Source organism: Salvia hispanica, chromosome 1, assembly GCF_029641045.1.
Source record: "Salvia hispanica isolate PSC_SH4W2 chromosome 1, Shi_PSC_v1, whole genome shotgun sequence".
NCBI classification, from domain to species: domain Eukaryota; kingdom Viridiplantae; phylum Streptophyta; class Magnoliopsida; order Lamiales; family Lamiaceae; genus Salvia; species Salvia hispanica.
The window spans coordinates 34,446,002-34,465,614 of record NC_142692.1 but is presented as its reverse complement, the minus strand read 5'-3'; the positions used below and the strand labels follow the sequence as shown (position 1 = coordinate 34,465,614).

The following is a 19,613-nucleotide window of genomic DNA, read 5'->3' as shown; positions in this document are numbered from 1 at the left end:
AGTAAGATTTTTGAATTCAAGTGATATTAAGGAATAAATATGAGAATATAATGAAATGAATTAGTATCATTCCTAATATTTTCTTGCTTACATTGAACAATCAACTCATAATTCAGATGTCAGGTGCGCAGATGAAATTATATTTATAGAGGAATTAAAAAGATACTAAGGAGTAAACAAATTAATCCAAATGCTTAAAACAATACTTTTATCATGTTCAAATGAAATAAGAATAAAATTCTGAGGTATATACCATTAGACTATTATTTTAAATTTGGATCCCAAATTCATAATAATACTTTTATCAAGTTAATCCAATTGAAATCTAATGCATATACCAATGTAACTAAATCAAATTAGATCTTACAAGATTAAAATTGATCTAATGTGGTATTCAAAATTGATAACTGATCAGTTTTGTCAATTTGTCGAAAAAATTGATCAATAATGTCTAGTTTTGATATTTAAAAAAAAAAATGTCAATCATATCAAACATAATTTATACTCCAGAAATTATACAGTAATAAAATTACACAAGACTTTGTGTGTGTGTGTGTGTCGCCTACAGCTCACGAAAATCCTAAATACCCTCTATTCCTCTCATTTCAAAAATCAAAACCACTTCCCCCTCTTTTCCATTTATTCTTTCCTCTCTCTCTCTCTCTCTCTCTCACACACACACACACACACTCTCTCTCTTTCCCCTCACACAACGCGATCCAGATCGAGAACAAGCACACACCAAATCCGAATCCAAATCCAAATCCAAATCCATCCATGGCGCCGCGCGAGGAGAATGTCTACATGGCCAAGCTGGCCGAGCAGGCCGAGCGCTACGAGGAGATGGTGGAGTACATGGAGACGGTCTCCGCCTCGCTCGAGGACAAGGAGGAGCTCTCCGTCGAGGAGCGCAACCTCCTCTCCGTCGCCTATAAGAACGTCATCGGCGCGCGCCGCGCCTCCTGGCGGATCATCTCCTCCATCGAGCAGAAGGAGGAGTCCCGAGGCAATCAGGACCACGTCGCCACCATCAAGGACTACAGATCTAAGATCGAGGCCGAGCTCTCCAAAGTCTGCGAGGGAATCCTCAAGCTGCTCGACGATCGCCTCATTCCTTCCGCCGGAAACGGCGATTCGAAGGTTTTCTACCTGAAGATGAAAGGCGATTACCATAGGTATCTGGCTGAGTTTAAGACTGCTGCTGAGAGGAAAGACGCTGCTGAGAGCACTCTCAACGCTTATAAGGCTGCTCAGGTTTGGTTCTCTATTTACTCCACTTGTATTATTATACAACTACTCCTACGCTTTTTTCAATTTCTTCACCGCTTTTTTGGTCAATGTTTTGTTGCCTAGATCAGGTGCAGATTTGCTATGTATACCACACTGATTTCTACACCTACGCATATCGTTGATTTTCTTGTTCTTCTATGTTAATCGTGGTATAGTCGTTAATTGCCGCAATTTTGATGTCTAATTGGTATAACTCTTTAGTAAGAACGTAACCACCCACTGAAGATGTATGCTTGGCCATTTCTTGTCATTTTGATTAAAAGAAACTAGCATCTTACTTGTGGATAAGGATGGAATGGGCATAGGAAAATCAAAGAGCTATTAGCATCATAGCAGACTAACCTGTATGTGAAACAAACAAGTGCTTATTAGTGGACATGCCAAACCTGTCATAGTTTGGATTGTAAATTTCAATTCATTAAGTTGGAATTGGAGCAGTATTCTCTAATAATACTCTGTGATTAGAGCTTCCAAGACCTTAACTCCTCATTGAGGTGATGGTTCATTGCCCCTAGGTGAATTTCTAAGGATGAAGTGAAGAACGAGACCCAAACAACCGTGGTCACTCCCACTTAACTAGGCCATCACAAAAAGAGACATCAAGTTTGTCTGGTCTGGTGAACGTTATAGTGCATCCGTTAGGCTGATTGTAAATTACAATGCTGGCTATGCTGTTCTTTTCTCTGGCTAGAAATCTAAGCAAGGCTGATTTCTGACATAGAAGTTAGTGAAGAATGGTTGATCACAGTTGGCTCAAATTTGCAAATACTCTATGAATTTAGATAAAATCTCATGATTATAATCTGCGTGGAACTGTGAGATGTCATATTCATTAAGTAAACATATCAGTGATTGAAATATTGATTGCAAAACATGGTTGCTCTGATATTTTATTTGTGGAAGTTCCCCTCCGTCCCACAAAAGATGTCACACTTGTGGGATGGCACGAGATTTTAGGAGGTTTTGTTTTGTGTGTTAAATGGAGAGAAAATATAATTTTTATATTAATGTGAGAGAAAACTTTTTCCAAAAATGGAAATGTGACATCTTTTGTGGGACAAACTAAAAAGGAAAGTATGACATTTTTTGTGGGACGGATGAAATACTAAATAGTGCATTTCATTTCGTACTTCTCAAATGAGACTGTATAATCCCAAACTTCCTGGTAGCTTATGAACTTTTGGGTGTTTTGTGTTTCAATCAGTAAGCTGAACCTGTGATTTTCATCGATCATCTTAAGGCAGTTTCTGCTCTGTTTTTTCTGTATAAAGAGTTTCTAGTAAAATAAAATAGTCTAGACAGGTACACATTTATCCGTAGTGCTTTGAGATGAAAACATTATGCTTTTTACCTTGTTTTGTCTTGGTGTATGTTATAAACGTTTTGTCAAATGTGATGTGGCATTCAGTTCAACTGGATTGACTGTTCATAATAGTTCAGCAGTAGATTGAAATGGTTATGTCGTCTATATAGTAATAGCAATATTTATTTATCTCTTTCCAATTTCTGCAGAGATCCTAAGTTTATTTCTTATGATATGCTCTTCGCAGGACATTGCTAACACAGAGCTTGCTCCTACACATCCAATTCGGTTAGGATTGGCACTGAACTTCTCTGTTTTCTACTATGAGATCTTGAACTCTCCTGACCGTGCTTGTGACCTTGCCAAACAGGTAAATTTTTTGACAATTGACATATAGTATTTCTTTTGTCGGTGTGATACAAGTCTGTGAGTCTGTAGTTATCTTCTGTGATGATCGTATACTTGCATAAATACATACTGTCTACGCATATTAAGTCCCATTGTATGACTCTCAGGCCTTCGACCAGGCCATTGCTGAGTTGGATACCCTTGGCGAGGAGTCCTACAAAGATAGCACTTTGATCATGCAACTTCTTCGAGACAACCTCACCTTGTGGACCTCTGACATGCAGGTATTGTTTCCTCTAAATTCCTCAATCAACAATCATATTCTTATCTTATTTATAGTTCTGATGAGGTATCACACTTTTTACCAGAAATGGTAAACATTTCCAATTCATGCACAATTACCCACACAATTTGAAACTGGCTAATTATCTTTGGTAATTTGCCAATTACCAAGTTGCAATATACATAAAATTGAGTGCAAATCTGTATAGTGATTATTGGAGTTTGATGCAGGACGAAGGAGCCGATGATATTAAGGAAGATCCTAAACCTGAGGAAGCAGCTCCACAATGAGGATGAGAGTCTTCACTTCTATTTCTTTTTTGCCCATTTAATCCTCTGTTTTAAAAGCCTGGCATTTTTTTCCGGGTCTTATATAGGTCTTCATGTTATTGCTACTGAATAGTGCCATTTGTTCGCCTACTATCTAATTATGCCAATGTCTTTGTTTCGACTTTTAAACAAATACTCCACTTGTTAGACATCATATTTTGCAGGAGGCTATATCAAATTGGCTTATTTCTTGCAAAATTATGTTATGTCCTGCGATGTGAAATAAAACGTGAGATCTTAATTGTTCACGTTAGCCCCAGGAGAGCTGTAGCTTTGCCTGATAAATATGGCCAGATTTCAGTCCAATCAATACTCGCATAATCTAACTCTTTTCCATCCAAAAAAAGCGTAACATTGCAAAATCAGAATGAAATATACATGTACATTACTGTGTAGTGAATGAGTTTTTCAAACTCTGCAAGCTAGAATGGATTTAGAAAACAAAAAATAAACAAAACAGAGGCGAAACTAAAGTTTAAACTAGTAACGCAATCAGATTTCATACACATTTGTTCCATCTGACTATCTAAAACAAAGATATTTGTATATACAGATTTCTCACACTACTACATAGGCCATTGCAGATTCTGCATTTACATGAGTTTCCTAGCAAATAGTATGGGCCTGATGAGTTGAGCCCCCCTTTGCTTTGCAACAATTACCCATCCCACAGCCTCCTCAACCGACCGGTACCAAGCCACTTCTCATACTCCATAATCTAATTTACATCACCACTCTTATGCGAAAAGGTGCAAGCCAGAGCTCCCCTTTGGGGCAGCTATTGCCAATCTGAAGACATCCCAACAACAAATGTGGCAGTCTTATAACTAGCTAGAAGTGATTAATCAAAGATTTATTGTAATGCTAAAGACTCCCATGAAAAGACCACCTAGACATGGTCTCTTCAAAATATACATTATAAGTGGTTCAGATCAAAGAATTACGTCAATATTGTTCATCTAAACTAAGTCCCACAACAAAAATTTACACTAGTATCATACTCCAAACCCTTTATATTTATATTACATCAAGCATATAATCACTGAAGCTTGTAACTGTTCTTCTAACAAAAATGGAAGGTCCACTAAACTCTACGCATATACTACTTGAATTTCCTAATAGTTAGGAAACGAGTGGACATGTAACTCATGTAACCATTGAATGAAAGGCTTCTGACTCTCTAGCCTCTACAAGAAATGGTGTTTCATAATGTTCATCAACAAGCATGACTACAAAAAGTTGCAAACTCTTTGAATTACTTGCAACACTTTGACAGCCAAGTCATGAAATTCAGTAAATTCTACATGTTCATTGAACTCTAGCAATGCATTTACAGATATTTTGCAATGTCTGAAGAAATAATTCTGTAAATCCTATACAAACAATAGATAACCATTACTCAATGAAATCACCCCAACCTTATGTATGTTATGTTCCATTATCTACATTCATGAAGTAGCTCATAGTAAAACTAAAAATTCTAGAAAAGAAATCCATAACAAATGAAATGAAGAGAAAAGGGAAATTTTAAAACTGAATTCAATGGATTCTACAAACATGTAAACTGGGAAAGACAAATACACCTTAACTTCCTTTGCCTTCACAGTTCATGTAAAGAACAAACAATAAATCATTTTTCCACTGTAAATACAACGATTCCTTTCTCTATCATACCTCAAAACCATGTACATAAAGTATAATATTACTACCATCAAAATCTAAACAAGAAGAAGCTGTAGAATCCCTAAATCACTTACCTTTTTTGTTACATTTAGAGAATCCTCTCACATCCCCTTGGAAAGGGGCAGAGTCGGTGACAATGGCAGCTGCTGCAATCCCAATTGGGCAGTCGGCGAAAACAGGGTTCCGTATGGAGACTTCGGCGAAGGAATGCACCCAAATGGCAGCGGCGACAAAGGCAGCGAAGGAAACGGAGGCATGGAAGCAAAAGACGCCGCGAAATTCGGCTGCTGTGGTGGTGGAATCGCCGATTGCTGCGGCGGAGCGGTAGAGGAAATGTATGAGCTCTGCAGAAAACGCATGTATGCAGAGACCGGCGACTCGGATTGGGGAATTAGGGCTTCAGGCCGATGAGCAGAAGGCCAATTAGACGAAGAAGCTGAAGCCGAGCTCTGGAAAAACCGCATGTAGGCGGAAATCGGCGACTCCGCCGCCGGGTGAACGGACGGAAGCGGCGGCAGAGGCGTCAACGGCTGCTGGACGCCGCTAATTTGGGGGCGATTGACGATTTGAGCGAGGGGAGGGGGGCGAATCCTCTGCAGGCGCGAGCTCGGCGGCCTGGGCTGCGGCGGCGCAGCCGGCGCCGGTAACCGCTCGTGCGCCGGCGAGCCGGTGAGCTTCTGAACGACGTCGCGGAAATCGTTTTTGTTGATGTTGTAGACCGGCGGCTGCTGCGATTGGGTCGAATTAGGGTCCAGAATCGAAACTGCGGAGACGGAGGGCGGTGGTAGCGCCGCCGCGGGTGGCGGAGGGAGGGGTTTCCGAATAGGTTTAGCAATTTTGTGGGAATTTCTGCTTACATGCTTGAGATAGGCATCTCTGTTGCTGGCTGAGCTGCTGCTTCCACTGTTACTGTAAGATGCGGAAGAAGATGAATCGTCGCCGAGAAATCCTCCTTTTTCCATCTCCTTCTTCGTAGCAGCATAAACACTCGATTTTTCTCTCTCTATTTGAAGAATTTGGGGGAATCTGTGTCGCTAAATGCGAAATTAATATCGCAGAGAATATTAGGTTTTGGTGTTCTTCGGGAAGGGGCGAGTGTGCAGTGAGTGTTGTACTGTGCGCTGCGTGGGAGGTACGTTGTTTTTATCCTTGATTGGCTTTGGATCCACCGACGTATTGTTTTTTCGGTTTTTGACTGAGGTTGCTTTTAAAGGCATAATCCATAGCTATATTCTTTTCCATTTTCGATATAATGGCCTTTTTCTGAATCTATTAAATTGATTTCACCTTTTAAAATGTTAATTTACAAAAGGCGACAAATTATGTTTATGAGTCCTATTTGCTTGTAAATCCAAAATCAAGACTAAATCTCCACCCTTGAATTTTAAAGTGAGTGTAAATCTCTCCATCCTTGGATTTTAAAATGAGTGGATGAGATTAAAACTCACAAATCTCAATAAATATTAGATAAAATATCAACAAAAGGGTAATATCGTCATTATGTTATCATATGATAATTTTCGTGAGTTTTTTTTATATCAACATTGTGTATTACAAATATCAACAATATGACATTAGAATATCAACAGGACAAGAAAATATCAACACATTTTTATTGAGATTGAACATGCATAATATTGAGATTTTGCCTACAATATATTGAGATTTTTTGTTGCATTTGTTGATAAAAGCTGCTTATCAACATGTACGAATATTGAAATATAATTTATCAAATTTCATCACCCGAACATCGTCGGAACATATGCAATTGAGATCTCGTTGGAATCCTTATTAAATTATCTTTAATTTGATATATTTTTTGTGAAAAAATAATTTAAATTGAGAGAGCTACGTAAATTTAAAGATTTGAGATGATTTTGAGGAGAGAGAGTAGTTAGTTATAATTACTATATATATAATTTGACATTAATACTCTTTTAATTTAATTAATAATTATTTAAATTTAAAATATATTACACTTGACATTATATCAACCATAAAATCTTCTAATCTAATGGTTAAAAATTGGTCTCAATTTTAGATGGATAATTAGTTAACAATTGATCCCGTTCCTTACTCTTACTCTTTAAATTTAAAATTAATGGACTCGAATAAGTATTTGTATTCTATATTAGCGACTTTTATATTAGGCTAGACAAGGTAATTTACAACTTTATCGTCATGAGGATCGATAGTAAATTTACACAATTTAAACACTTTCATAATATGTTGTTAAGAAAATGTTAATTATGAATCTATCTTCATCTTTGGTTATTTTATCAAATTTATCTCAACTTCTAATATTTGCAATTTTATGTCCATTTAATATTGTATCAATTTTTATCTTCGGAATTCATTCCGTCGGTGGAAATTGGAATCATGACATAATTGAGTCAAAAGATAATCTATTATTTCTATCTCAAAAATGATATAAGAATATTATTTTTTCTTTTTATAAATGATTATATGAATTTATTAAATTGATATAATTTGTCGGGAGTCACGTAAAAAAATATCCATAAAAATGAGAAGTTTCTAGAAAGCATAGATGAATAGTAAATATACTAAATATCTTTAGTAGGTAACAAAATTAGAGCATACTAGACTTTTTGATATAATGAAATGGAACGGTGGAATGAAATGAACCTACTACTTGCTTAGGGTTTTCATGTTTCTAGAAAGCATAGATTTCTGAGGAATATCACTTAAAAGCAATAGAGTATGATTACAAAATAAGAGTTCTGCCAAACTTATTACAGTTCACATGTTGGGCCAAAATTCATTAGAGGAGCCCAATGAGCCTATATTTTATGAAGGATATAAAACATGATCCGAATCTATGATTTAAAATCTATGCTTTCGGTTTAAAACATGGATTCAAATTAAAACATGGACCCAAATTAATTACAGAAGCTCAATGGGCTGATATTTTACACAAAATATAATCATTCTAAATTTCGGTTTAAAGTTCATATTGTGGATTCAAATATATTTTACACAAAATATAATCATTTTAAATTTCGGTTTAAAGTTCATATTGTGGATTCAAATAATTTGCTTTATTTACATAGGATGAGATCGAAATCCTGACCTTATTTTTTAAAATTATATTTATCAGTAACCATTCAATCTAACTCAATCATCTATTCTTTTAATATTTAATTCATTTTTATCTCTTTCACATCATCTTCCACGTCATCAATATCCATCCAAACCAATCATATTCTTTTATATAGTTTATCAATGATCACCCAACCATACCATTATATATTTATTTTTATATATTTTTTAAAAATATTATTATTATTATTATATAAAATATAAAATATTTATTATTGCGTAGTAAAATTAAAAAAAAAACACAATAAATGGAAAACTAAAAATTATAAAAATAAATAAATAGAAAACATAAGTTACAATATTGGTAGATGAGAAAAGGAGATTTTTTATTTCACCAAAGAAGAAGGATTATATGAGGAGAAAAGATGAGATTTTTTTTGTGTGCAAACTATGGCATATGCGATCTCTATTCGTAAAGGATGAAAAATTATGAATTTTGATAGTATAATTTTTTATAAATTTGTAATACTACTCCCTCTGTCCCGCTTAAGATGACACGTTTTCCTTTTTAGTTTGTCCCAACTAAGATGACACCTTTCCTTTTTGGTAACTTTCTCTCTCCAATTAATACACTCAACCACTTTTTCTCACTCCTATTAAAATATCCATATTTCTTTATCTCTCTACTTTAATACTTACACTCACCTTTTCTCTCTCCAATTAAACACTTTAACCAATAATTCCTAAAACCCCGTGCCGGTTAAGCAATGTGTCATCTTAGCCGGGATGGAGGGAGTAATATATTTAAGATATATAAATTTTAGTTAAAAAAATTTATCAACCAATGAGAATGTGTCATTTGGCATAATCTCATTGGTTGAGTCATTGAATAAGTTGACTAACCAAGCGGTTGATGGTTGCCTTTGAACCGAGCTCAATTAGAGAGATAGACCGTTTAAATCAATTTTTTAATTTTTGTTAAATGCACTTTTTAAAATGCAATGTGAGGTGGCAATTGAACCCCACGACCGATGAGCATGGCCTAAGAACGAGAAGCCGAATCATCATGCCAGCCCTATTGATTCATATGCGAGTATGATTTAGTTCAACGTTAAATTTGAATTAGGCATTTGCTTTTAATCTAAAGAAAAAGTATAGGAAATGTAAAAAATAATATAAAAAACAAAAACTTTCTGAAAATATTCATATCTTTGGCCAGAATCGGAATTAGATAAAAATATAAGGGCATCATTGCAAACCCTCTACCTTGTTTCCAAAGAAAAGCATATTTATTTCAAAACTCTCTTCTCCAGCAAAATTATTTGCAATCGGAAAAGAGGTATTTTCCTCTGAATTGAAAAATGGCGGGCATGGAGAGACTTCACCGAATGTTCGCCGGCGCCGGAGGAGCCCTCGGCCACCCTCCGCCGGACTCCCCGACTCTCGACTCATCCGAACAAGTCTACATTTCGTCTCTAGCCCTTCTCAAAATGCTCAAACACGGTAAATCTAGGGTTTCTATTGGGATCGTAAATTGATTCAATTATCATGCGCTTTCTCTTCCTTCGATGATTTAGTTAAGTTAGGGTTTATGATGTTTGTTGTCAATTGTTGCAGGTAGAGCGGGGGTGCCGATGGAGGTGATGGGGCTGATGCTGGGGGAGTTTGTGGACGAGTACACGGTGCGTGTGGTGGACGTCTTCGCGATGCCGCAGAGTGGAACCGGTGTCAGTGTCGAGGCCGTCGATCACGTTTTCCAGACTAATATGCTTGATATGCTGAAGCAGACCGGCAGGTACCCGAATTACTATTAAATTATTCGTGATCTAGATTCAATGTTAGAAAATAGTTGCAGTTGTGGTTAGTTATTTAGCTGTTGTATGATCTACAGCTTTCTCATTAGTCTTTCTTGAGCTGTGCTTGGATTTACTATGTTTCTGCAATAAGCGTCTCGGTTGTTTATTGCTAAAATTACAGAATATGCAGAATTTTCAGAATATGTGCTGTGAAAACAGGATAATATGGCTGAGATTGAATACTTTTGAAATAGGGTTTCAGATATTAAAGCAATCATTTGCATAGACATTTAGTAGGGAAAAGAAGCTTTATCTTTTCTAATTTGTTCCGAATATAAATTTGACTGCTATGTGCTATCTGTTGAAGTGCTGGGTATTAGTTTATTAATTAATATTCATCAAGAGTAGTATCATTTTGATACTATGTTTCTTTGTGTTGGTTCTGTTGATACTGGAATATCCTTTTTCTGAACTTTACATTGTTGAAAGAAATTTCCTTTTACTTCATAGCTTAGTTTAATGTAATTTGTTGTCCCTTGATAATGAAGCATGTACTGTTTCCTATATTGCAGACCTGAGATGGTGGTTGGTTGGTACCACTCACATCCTGGCTTTGGATGTTGGCTTTCTGGTGTTGACATTAACACTCAGCAGGTTGTCATTTTTCCACATTAGTCTCTGTTGGTCTAAAATATTATTGATTAATTTAAATATGCTATGTATATCTTAGGACTTGGGGGATGGTTATTGCTTACAAATTGTTGTGCTTATGATCTTTATTTTTGCATTTTGATGTATGCAATATTTAACCCTTGATGCACCTTATGTTCTATTTCTGGAAAGTGGAAAGGGGATCATGCATTTAACCATTAGCACAAACATTCTGTATCCTAATTCTCATGTATCATGAGTTGTTTCTACCTCTAGGGTATCATGACTCATTCGGTCAAGTTTTTTTAACTACAAGTGTGCGTTCTCAATCTGACTAACTGATGTAATTATGATGCAGAGCTTTGAAGCTCTGAACCAGAGGGCAGTAGCTGTGGTGGTAGATCCAATTCAGAGTGTTAAAGGAAAGGTGGTCATTGATGCCTTCCGCCTCATTAACCCTCAAACAATGATGCTGGGTCAAGAACCACGACAAACCACATCTAATGTGGGTCACCTCAATAAACCATCTATCCAGGTAAATTTTGAAGCTCAGTGACTTCCATTAAAATTGTCTTACAATCAGTGTCTAATTTTGATTTGATCCCTCGCCAGGCTTTGATTCATGGGTTGAACAGGCATTATTACTCCATAGCCATAAATTACCGGAAGAATGAACTTGAGGAGAAGATGCTCCTTAATCTTCACAAAAAGAAATGGACTGATGGACTGACCCTCCAGCGGTTTGACACCCACTCCAAAACAAATGAGCAGACAGTCCAGGTATACTATTCAATTTCTTCGATTTGGATTATATGTTGTTTGAAGGGATCAATATTACAAGAAATAGAAAATCACACTAATTCCTGCACATCTAAATTGCCATGCATTTTCGCTTTCTTGTTCTAATGTAATTTATGTATCATTTGTCTACAAAAACAGGAGATGCTAAATCTAGCGATCAAGTACAATAAAGCAGTGCAGGAGGAGGATGAGCTGCCACCTGAGAAACTAGCAATTGCTAATGTGGGAAAGCAAGATGCGAAGAAGCATCTCGAGGAGCATGTCTCAAACTTGATGTCTTCAAACATAGTTCAAACTTTGGGTACTATGCTGGACACGGTTGTTTTCTAGATTTTGGAGTTGAGAGCCATACGAAACAGTCGTTTCTTCAGAGAATGTACGCATTTGTTTCTATTCTCCTCGACCTTATATAGACTCTGGTTTCATGCAAGAGAGTAATTACTTCTAAAATAGTTTCTACTTTTACTTTGTTTGTACCTTCGCTCATTTTGTATTCATATCAAATTTCTGGTATTTGTTTCTGCAATTTATTGAATTCAAAGCTCATAACTCAAAAATCAAAGTACAATTTCACTGCTATTTTTTATCATTGAAAAGCCATAGGAGGCAAGTCCATCTTGAAGAACTCAGCAATTTTTTTCAATCTTTGTTTGGCCTTTTCACCTTCCAACTCATCCAGATGAAAGCAATGATCCTCGCCTTGTGTTTCGTGGATCTCGACTGCACCCAACCACCCGCTCCGAGCCAACGCTTGAAAGTAAAGCCACCCTCTATCCTTCAAAAGATCCTTCTCAGCCACAGTAACCAGCACCCTCCAGCATCCAAGCCCAGCCAAGCTCATCCCTCCCGTTGCCATCGGGTTGATCCATGGGTCGTCTAGCGGGCATGATGGGCAAACCACATTCCACAGCCGGTCCACGTATGCCTTCTTTTCCATGTCCAACCCCTCCGACCCGATAGGATCCGAACCCCAAAAATACGGGTCAATCAGCACAGCCCCCCGGATTCCCACATTAAGCCCTCCATTTGGGTGACCTGCAGCCATAGCCAGGTTATGAACTATGTTCCCTCCGGCGCTGTCACCGGCCAGAAAGACGCTCTGGAAGTCGGCATGGTGGTTCAGCATGGGCTCGGGGCCATCACCATTGCAGTGGGAAGCCACCCAGTGTAGTGTGGCCCATGAATCTTCGTATGCGACCGGGAGATGATGCTCGGGAGCCCTTCTGTAGTGCACGGAGACTGTGATGACTCGGGATTCGTGCACAAGGGCGTTTAGGAAATTGTGGTAGAGTGGACTGGACGGGGTGTGCACAAGAAATGCACCACCGTGGTAGTACACTAGAAGAGGGAGTTTCTCATTGGTGCTGCTGAGTTTTGGGAGATAGATTCTTGCATAGACTTCTGTTTCTGGGATAATGTTTGTGACATCTTTTGATAAAACGCCGGTGTCTGGATCAGTGCCTGCCGGAACGACATCTGTTCCCTTCAGCCTCTCGACACGGCCGTTTTTGTAGGCTCTGATATATGGGAGAAACTCGAATTCGAGCTCGGTCTCCATGTCAGCCAAGAGAGAGAGAGAGAGAAACTAGTTGTGGTTTTTTGTAGTGTATTGATAGATAGATAGATAGATAGATATAGTTGATGGAGTGGATATGAATTCTTCCTTGTGTTTTCTCCACACCTTATTTTGTGGGTAAGTGTTGATAGATGTTGTGTGTTTTTGTCCACATTTTACAACTATTGTAGGATAAAACAAAATAAAATAGAAAATTTCAAATTATATTCAAACATACCACTGCTATCAATATATCATCACTGTACTGTGGCTAGGGCTGCTAAACGGGTTCGTGTATCGGTTATTTCACCAATCCGCCCCGATACTGGTGACTCTAGCGCCCTTCCTCCATGACCAAGGATCTGATGGTGACTTCAGCGGAGGAGGCAGCAAAAAGGCTTTCTTCGAGAGGCCAAACGGCCGCCCTTCATTCTGCATGAGCTCTAGAATAACAGCGGATTGCTTTCTCAAATCTCGATAACCCGTCTCGTTCCAGCTCAAGGATCGCGAGAAACGCTTCTTGACTGAGAAAAACGCGTTGTAGCTTGTAGCACTCGAACATCTACAAAGCCGAGTAGCTGCACCAGAAGACGACCTGCGCTTGCATCTGGACTCCATGTATTTGGTCATGACCGCTGACACGAATACCTGCAATGAGTTTCCGAAGAAAATCAAGCTACTTAGAAACACACAGAAACGGAGTAGCAATGGAGGTGATGATGCCGAGTTACTTCGTCTTCTTCATCAAAATCGCAGGCTGAATCTTCTGCTTCGGAGATGAGCTTCCCTGGAAAAAGAGGGCAATTGGAGAACCTATCTTTCAGAGCAGAGGAGAGAAATTTGCAGATGATGCAAGGATACCGATAAAACATAGTCGCAACGAGGAAGAAATGTGTACAAGAATGAATGGATGTGTTGATAGTTTGTAGATGAAGATTTACAGACATATATGTGTGCATTTTTGTGAATTCATTTCTGATTATGAGTATTTTCAACGACCTATAGAAAGGTTGAGTCTTTGGGGTGAAGCCAAAGTTAAAAAAGCAGATAGAATACTTTACCAGAAACCAAATTTTCACTCAAATTCTAAACAAAGACTGTTCAAGCACTTTTTTATTTTCATTTTCAGTATGTGAAATGCTGAATATGTCTATTTACCATAATGACAGAGATCATAATTTGGACAAAATTGAAATCTTGCCATATATGAGCATAAATGTCAAAATTGGGTTATCTTAAAATCAAACTAATAAATTAATTAATGTAAAGAGGATGTATTGACCTCATAATTCAATATGAATAGAGTACTTTTTATGAATGCCAACTAAGTATCGTCAGTTGAGACACGTGGCTCAGCTCGACTCGATCGTTTCAATTCATTTACAGCTCGGCTCGGCTCGTTACAGCCTTAACGTGTCAAGCCGAGCAGTAAATGCATGTAAATGACAAGCAGGGAGAATCTTGTGCCAAAATCAAACCCCTTTTTCAATCCAGCTAGCAATATGTTTCAACTATAAATAAATCGTAACAAATAGAGTAAAAATTACTTTTTTAACTCAAAACTGTGCTTATATGAATGGGTATTGAAAACAAAATCTATCATCCAACTCATTGATAATAATACAATCAACATTGGCCCTCAATCAATAACTAGACGCAGTTTCAGAGAGCACGATCCACACGGAAGAACAATCGATGCTGGCAAAGACGAAGACGAAGGGGAATGCAGCGAAACCTCACCTCCAACTCTTTGAATCCGATATCCCATTTCATCCAATTCACAAGACATAATAGAGAAGAAATCACCACACCTGCATTGATAGGATAATTCGAAGCTGTCTCCATCTTCTTCTTCTTCGTCTTCGACAACCGCCATATCTCCTAAGCGCACGTCTTCTGCAGCTAGAGCTTCCTGCCTCAACGTCCTCAATTCTTGGTCGTAGAGGGCCCGTAACCCTGGATCACAGAGCACTCTCCACGCCCTCTGCAACTCAATAAACTCATTCCCTAGGGAATCCCCGAGTTTGTCTGGATGGAAAGCGATAATGGCAGATCGATAAGTTTTACGGATTTCTTCTTGGCTTGCATCTTCCTTCACACCAATGGTCTCATAGTGGGTTCTGATGCACAAGTTGTGGCTCCTTGTCATGATCTATCAATGTCCAAAAACATCCAAGATTGATCATTGGCAATGAAGATCAACATCAGAATCAAATAAATACCATAAACCTCTAAACCCTAAACTTAACATGTGTATAATTAACCAAGAATTACACCAGATTTTTTTAGCACAGGTTGATCTCTAATGATTAAGTCAATAAAAAGCATCACTGAATCTATAAACGTTTTGATAAGAACATTACCCCAGGTTTTACAAATTAATTTGATCAAACATGAGGAAATGCAAATGTATTTAGTTTCCTTCATTTTAGCAAGCAGAGTGAGCCAATTTTTCTAACCTAAACCCCTCACAAAAAAAGATCATGTTTTACACCCAATTATCATTTGAAAGCATCTGAAACAGCCATATTGTGCAAAAACGAAAAAAAAAAATCGACTATTCGAGCCTAATTTGGAAATTTTGAGCAAAAAAACGGATAATTCTTATTTCAAGGATGCATTAATCACAATTCCTTCAAGTATTTCATCAATCAAGTATCAAATATCAAGCTGTGCGACTTACCTAACGTGATTGTGCCGGCGGCGCAGAGCGGTGCGGCGAATAGAGAGAAATAGCAGAGCCAGAGATGTGGATATTTTCCTCTCCTTTGCTTTTAATTTATTTTATTTAAGTAAATTTACAGGTCAGCACTTAAATTTGTCCTACTAATATAGGAGTAGTAATTTGAAGCTGGTATTGAAATATACTCCAAACTTTTTGAAATTGAAATATACTACCTCTTTTATTTGAGTTATTCCTTTTCATGTGTCTCCTTCAGTATCAGAAAACAATAGAAGTAACTTTCAATTGTATAATTAATTAGTATAATTTTTAATTGTCTCTCAATAGATGGGGTGAAAGTTGCTTCAGCCCTTATTTGAAATATTTGGGATATAGTCTATGTTACAAGTTGATTCGTAGAGGTGAGATATGTGTATCGTTAGACTAATTCGACTACAGATTATTTGAAATATTAGGGCACAAAACTTATTATTGAGCGACAGCTTGGAAACTACACATGTCTGAGCCGGATATGAGACGCAAAGATGCGGATAGAGTAACATTTACACCATAAGTTACACCACTTAAGTTGTCATATTTAACAACTTTAAAATATCCAATAATGGCACATTCAATACTATGATTTAATTGCTTTTTTTTGTCAAATACATTACTCCTATCTTAATACCTATGTGCTGTGTTGAAATGGGTCATACGTTTGATCAGTGCCAACTTCTGGTCTGAATGATAACAGAGCATCACCATCCCTACACCTACCAATTCTCGTGCTTCCACGGTCCGAAAAACGAGAGGCGACCGCGACCGCCACTCGTCATAATAACCCCCACCATTAACCATCAGCCGACCACTCCCGACGCCCACGGCACAACCAGCGGTGCTCGTGGGTGTGCATCTCGATAAGCTTCAGAATACCGGTCCTTGAAGTTCGACTGTGGTGTCTCTGACTGCAGAGAACGATCACGATTAGGATTTCAACTGCGAGATGTGAATTTGATTTCATGATCCAACTTACATATTTGAGCCAGCATTCTCGATATTTGTGGTTGTAGACATCGGGAGAGAAGCATCCGGTCTCGGACGGGCAATAAACCCATATGTTGCATTTCCTCTGCCCAGGTTTGGCTCGTTTTGCTTGATCCAAACACGCCATACAACAGTCATAGGCGGACTCCTTATGGTGGGTGAGGCCCCATCTCACAGCGGCACCACCATAGTCGGTGTGAAGTTCAGTGTGGCATTCGGGTGGTAGCTGTCTCCCTGGCAACATCTCTTTATCTGAAACAAAGGGAATATTTCTCAGTTATAACCGAATCGGAACAGAAAAACCACACTGAAACGGTTTTTTTTGGGTCCGAAAGGGGTGGTTCGGTCCGAAGAAATGAAACCGGTCAGGAATTTGACCAGAAAACCTTCAGATATAGAACTACTCCCTCTGTCCCCGAATAAGAGATACTAATTTCCATTTTGGTCCGTTAGCACTTCATTTTTACCATAAATGGTAAGTTGGTCCCAGATTCCACCATCTCATTTCCCTCACATTTTATTATAAAACTAATATAAAAAAGTGGGTCCCACATTCCACTAACTTTTTCAACCAACTTTTCTTTACATTTCTTTAAACCCGTGCCCGGTCAAAGTGTTACTCCTAATGGGGGACGGAGGGAGTATCTAATAGGTAAAAATCTTAACTATAGAAAGAAAAGTTCTAAATTCATACCAAATTCGTCTTCCCCGTCAGGTTTGTCGTCATGTTCCATGTTCGTTACTGAAATCGGGATCCAGAGACCAATCCCCTCCGTAAACTCAACCCAACCAGAACCCAATGCTCTTACAAGAATATCTGCTAAAGATATCAGAGGATGATGGATGCAATGATGAGAATTGACATTGAAATAATAGTGTTTCGATCTTACTAGCTTCCTCTTGCAAGATTGTCGAATTTATTGTTTCCCCACCACTAATTCTCTGCGCTTCTTCTAGCTTTTCGCGATGCCAGGTTCTAACTGCTTCTGATCACGAGCATCGATATTAAAGCGCGTGTTAGAGAGGCTGACTAACTATATACGAAAAAATGGAATAGTAAAATATAAGATACTATATGAAGAAGTGACAGCTATAGAGAGAACTATATAGCAAACTGACAAGTTATATGAAGAAGTGACAGCTATAGAGAGAACTATATAGCAAACTGACAAGTTATAGCTTCCTATAAAGCCTCTCCAGATCACATATTAGTACGAAAAAAGGATTAAACTTTATACTAAAGAGGGCGAGCGATTGGGGTGTGACATAAGTGTCCTTATAATAAAGTTGACAAGACTATATATTAAGGGGAAAGCCATACTAATATGTAGTCCACACTATTTAATTTTTTGCTAACATGGCTATAAAACTCTGCAAGCATTTAGAGTTTGTTCGAAATCCCATACCTAAGTTAGCGATTGAGGTAAAAAAACAAATGAATATCTGCCTCCAACCAAGAAAAGAAAAAAGGAAGAAACGAAAGCAAATTGCAGCTCATATTGTCCTCTTTGATCATGCCTCAGCTAGTACACTGGACACCCTCACGAAACCACTAGTACTGATCATCCATTCCTCAACAATACGATACAACAAAAAAGACCAAAAATGAAAAAACATGTACTAAATGATCTTCTAAGCCACAAATTGATAGCAATTGTCAAGAGCAAGTGACTAAAAACACCACATCAAGATCAATTTTTAACCCACCATTTTGGCGTGTCGCATTACCAGCAGCATCCGAGCTTCTTAACCTACTATGGATCTCATCTACTAGCCGTTGCCTCAAATGCTTTGGCAGCTCTACCCTTTCTTCCCTCATAATCTTTTCTTCGAGCTGCATCACCTTCAAACACAAACGCCGTTCAAATTCACAGCAAACAAACCAAATTATCTCCAAACCAACATAGGGATGAGCCATCTCACCAGCTCAATAAGCTCAGTAGGTCGTGCTGCTCTTTGTATTCGATTCGACTCTTCCATTCTCCTAATCTGATCTAAGGTGTACTTAGCCGCTACAAGAACACAACACAGTGCCCATTCCAAACCCCAATTCAGCTAATAAACTCAAAAATCAACCAATTGAAGCATAAATAAGCATATAAAACTCCAAAATTTGGGATAAAAATCCAAACTTTTATCTGAAAAACACACATTATAGGATAAACAATCTCAAGCAATTGACCTGCAAAAACAGAACACAGTGTTCATTCCAAACCTCTATTCAGCTAATAAACTCAGAAATCAACCAATTGAAGCATAAGAAGCCTCATACCAACACACCCCCAATTTGGGTTTAAAAACATAAAATACTGTTTAAAATGGCAAGAACACACATTTCAAGAAGCTATCCTAAAATTGATGGAGATTCACAAAAGGGCAAGCGAAATTCTTACTGGTGTGAGAGTCAGCAAGAGGGTAAGTGTAGAGAGAAGCATAGAGAGAGCGAATGACATGGAAAGCAACTACAACGTTGATGCAACACACTATGAGAGTGGCCCTTTTGTAAGAACACCTCCCACTCACACCCCACTCTCCTCTCACCATTTTGCTCTGTACATGGAATTCAGCAGTTTTCTTGGAGGGAGAGAGAGTTTAGGGGAATGTTGTCTGTGTAAGTTTTGTTTATTAATTACTCCTAATGAGTTTTTAAATGAATTTGTGCACTATTTTTTTTTTCTTCTTTTGAAAATTTATCCAAACATTAAAGCTTACTACTTTTACGTTAATCTTGATTGCCAAAATAATGCGTTTATTGTCCAATGTGCTCACGTGCGCCGTTAATGAGTTTTTTTCTTTTTTCATAGTTTA

The 19,613-nt window shown here is 37.9% G+C and overlaps 6 protein-coding genes and 1 pseudogene across 8 annotated transcripts; 2 read left to right on the top strand and 5 right to left on the bottom strand.

Annotated features, from left to right (window-relative positions):
- The first annotated feature begins 620 nt into the window (after positions 1-620).
- On the top strand, positions 621-3,799 carry LOC125222784 (14-3-3-like protein C). Its single transcript, XM_048125591.2, has 4 exons — positions 621-1,254; positions 2,841-2,963; positions 3,109-3,225; positions 3,455-3,799. Exons 1-4 carry the CDS (start codon positions 778-780, stop codon positions 3,512-3,514), a joined length of 777 nt encoding a protein of 258 aa, XP_047981548.1. The 5' UTR covers positions 621-777; the 3' UTR covers positions 3,515-3,799.
- Positions 3,800-4,014: 215 nt separating this feature from the next.
- Positions 4,015-6,413, bottom strand: LOC125222783 (VQ motif-containing protein 9-like). Its single transcript, XM_048125590.2, has 2 exons — positions 5,311-6,413; positions 4,015-4,342 (listed from the first exon to the last, which is right to left on the bottom strand). Exon 1 carries the CDS (start codon positions 6,196-6,198, stop codon positions 5,338-5,340), a length of 861 nt encoding a protein of 286 aa, XP_047981547.2. The 5' UTR covers positions 6,199-6,413; the 3' UTR covers positions 4,015-4,342; positions 5,311-5,337.
- Positions 6,414-9,602: 3,189 nt separating this feature from the next.
- Positions 9,603-12,057, top strand: LOC125219183 (26S proteasome non-ATPase regulatory subunit 14 homolog). The gene is made up of 6 exons (XM_048121090.2): positions 9,603-9,799; positions 9,914-10,091; positions 10,665-10,746; positions 11,102-11,278; positions 11,356-11,523; positions 11,683-12,057. The coding sequence occupies exons 1-6, from the start codon at positions 9,658-9,660 to the stop codon at positions 11,872-11,874; spliced, it is 939 nt and encodes a 312-aa protein (XP_047977047.1). The 5' UTR covers positions 9,603-9,657; the 3' UTR covers positions 11,875-12,057.
- Positions 12,049-13,156, bottom strand: LOC125219182 (putative carboxylesterase 2 pseudogene; annotated as a pseudogene).
- A 151-nt stretch (positions 13,157-13,307) lies between these two features.
- LOC148933671 (uncharacterized) lies at positions 13,308-14,499 on the bottom strand. Its single transcript, XM_089062866.1, has 2 exons — positions 13,831-14,499; positions 13,308-13,747 (listed from the first exon to the last, which is right to left on the bottom strand). The coding sequence occupies exons 1-2, from the start codon at positions 14,056-14,058 to the stop codon at positions 13,406-13,408; spliced, it is 570 nt and encodes a 189-aa protein (XP_088918992.1). The 5' UTR covers positions 14,059-14,499; the 3' UTR covers positions 13,308-13,405.
- A 132-nt stretch (positions 14,500-14,631) lies between these two features.
- Positions 14,632-15,928, bottom strand: LOC125219184 (uncharacterized). Its single transcript, XM_048121091.2, has 2 exons — positions 15,783-15,928; positions 14,632-15,251 (listed from the first exon to the last, which is right to left on the bottom strand). The coding sequence occupies exon 2, from the start codon at positions 15,246-15,248 to the stop codon at positions 14,739-14,741; it is 510 nt and encodes a 169-aa protein (XP_047977048.2). The 5' UTR covers positions 15,249-15,251; positions 15,783-15,928; the 3' UTR covers positions 14,632-14,738.
- Positions 15,929-16,265: 337 nt separating this feature from the next.
- On the bottom strand, positions 16,266-19,434 carry LOC125219072 (dimethylallyl, adenosine tRNA methylthiotransferase). Of its 3 annotated transcripts, none has more exons than XM_048120936.2 (7): positions 19,199-19,434; positions 18,729-18,817; positions 18,513-18,639; positions 17,696-17,791; positions 17,500-17,625; positions 16,795-17,057; positions 16,266-16,726 (listed from the first exon to the last, which is right to left on the bottom strand). In XM_048120936.2, exons 1-7 carry the CDS (start codon positions 19,347-19,349, stop codon positions 16,619-16,621), a joined length of 960 nt encoding a protein of 319 aa, XP_047976893.2. In that variant the 5' UTR covers positions 19,350-19,434; the 3' UTR covers positions 16,266-16,618. The 3 variants fall into 3 exon arrangements, with proteins under 3 accessions (XP_047976893.2, XP_047976891.2, XP_047976892.2); XM_048120934.2 differs by having other exon boundaries at positions 18,513-18,648; positions 19,199-19,433; XM_048120935.2 differs by having other exon boundaries at positions 17,500-17,622; positions 18,513-18,648; positions 19,199-19,433.
- Positions 19,435-19,613: the final 179 nt, after the last annotated feature.

Bases quoted from the DNA above. Each gene is read 5' to 3' on its own strand.
- LOC125222783 (XM_048125590.2), bottom strand. From the start codon at position 6,198: ATGGAAAAAGGAGGATTTCTCGGCGACGATTCATCTTCTTCCGCATCT.
- LOC125219184 (XM_048121091.2), bottom strand. From the start codon at position 15,248: ATGACAAGGAGCCACAACTTGTGCATCAGAACCCACTATGAGACCATT.
- LOC125219183 (XM_048121090.2), top strand. From the start codon at position 9,658: ATGGCGGGCATGGAGAGACTTCACCGAATGTTCGCCGGCGCCGGAGGA. The intron at 9,800-9,913 runs GTAAATCTAGGG...CAATTGTTGCAG, and splicing joins TCTCAAAATGCTCAAACACG to GTAGAGCGGGGGTGCCGATG. The intron at 11,279-11,355 runs GTAAATTTTGAA...ATCCCTCGCCAG, and splicing joins TCAATAAACCATCTATCCAG to GCTTTGATTCATGGGTTGAA.
- LOC125222784 (XM_048125591.2), top strand. From the start codon at position 778: ATGGCGCCGCGCGAGGAGAATGTCTACATGGCCAAGCTGGCCGAGCAG. The intron at 1,255-2,840 runs GTTTGGTTCTCT...TGCTCTTCGCAG, and splicing joins ACGCTTATAAGGCTGCTCAG to GACATTGCTAACACAGAGCT. The intron at 2,964-3,108 runs GTAAATTTTTTG...TATGACTCTCAG, and splicing joins CTTGTGACCTTGCCAAACAG to GCCTTCGACCAGGCCATTGC.
- LOC125219072 (XM_048120934.2), bottom strand. From the start codon at position 19,349: ATGGTGAGAGGAGAGTGGGGTGTGAGTGGGAGGTGTTCTTACAAAAGG. The intron at 18,818-19,198 runs GTAAGAATTTCG...GTGTTCTTGTAG, and splicing joins TCTTGCTGACTCTCACACCA to CGGCTAAGTACACCTTAGAT. The intron at 17,792-18,512 runs GTGGGTTAAAAA...GCTCGTGATCAG, and splicing joins TAATGCGACACGCCAAAATG to AAGCAGTTAGAACCTGGCAT.
- LOC148933671 (XM_089062866.1), bottom strand. From the start codon at position 14,058: ATGCACACATATATGTCTGTAAATCTTCATCTACAAACTATCAACACA. The intron at 13,748-13,830 runs GTAACTCGGCAT...AACTCATTGCAG, and splicing joins ATTTTGATGAAGAAGACGAA to GTATTCGTGTCAGCGGTCAT.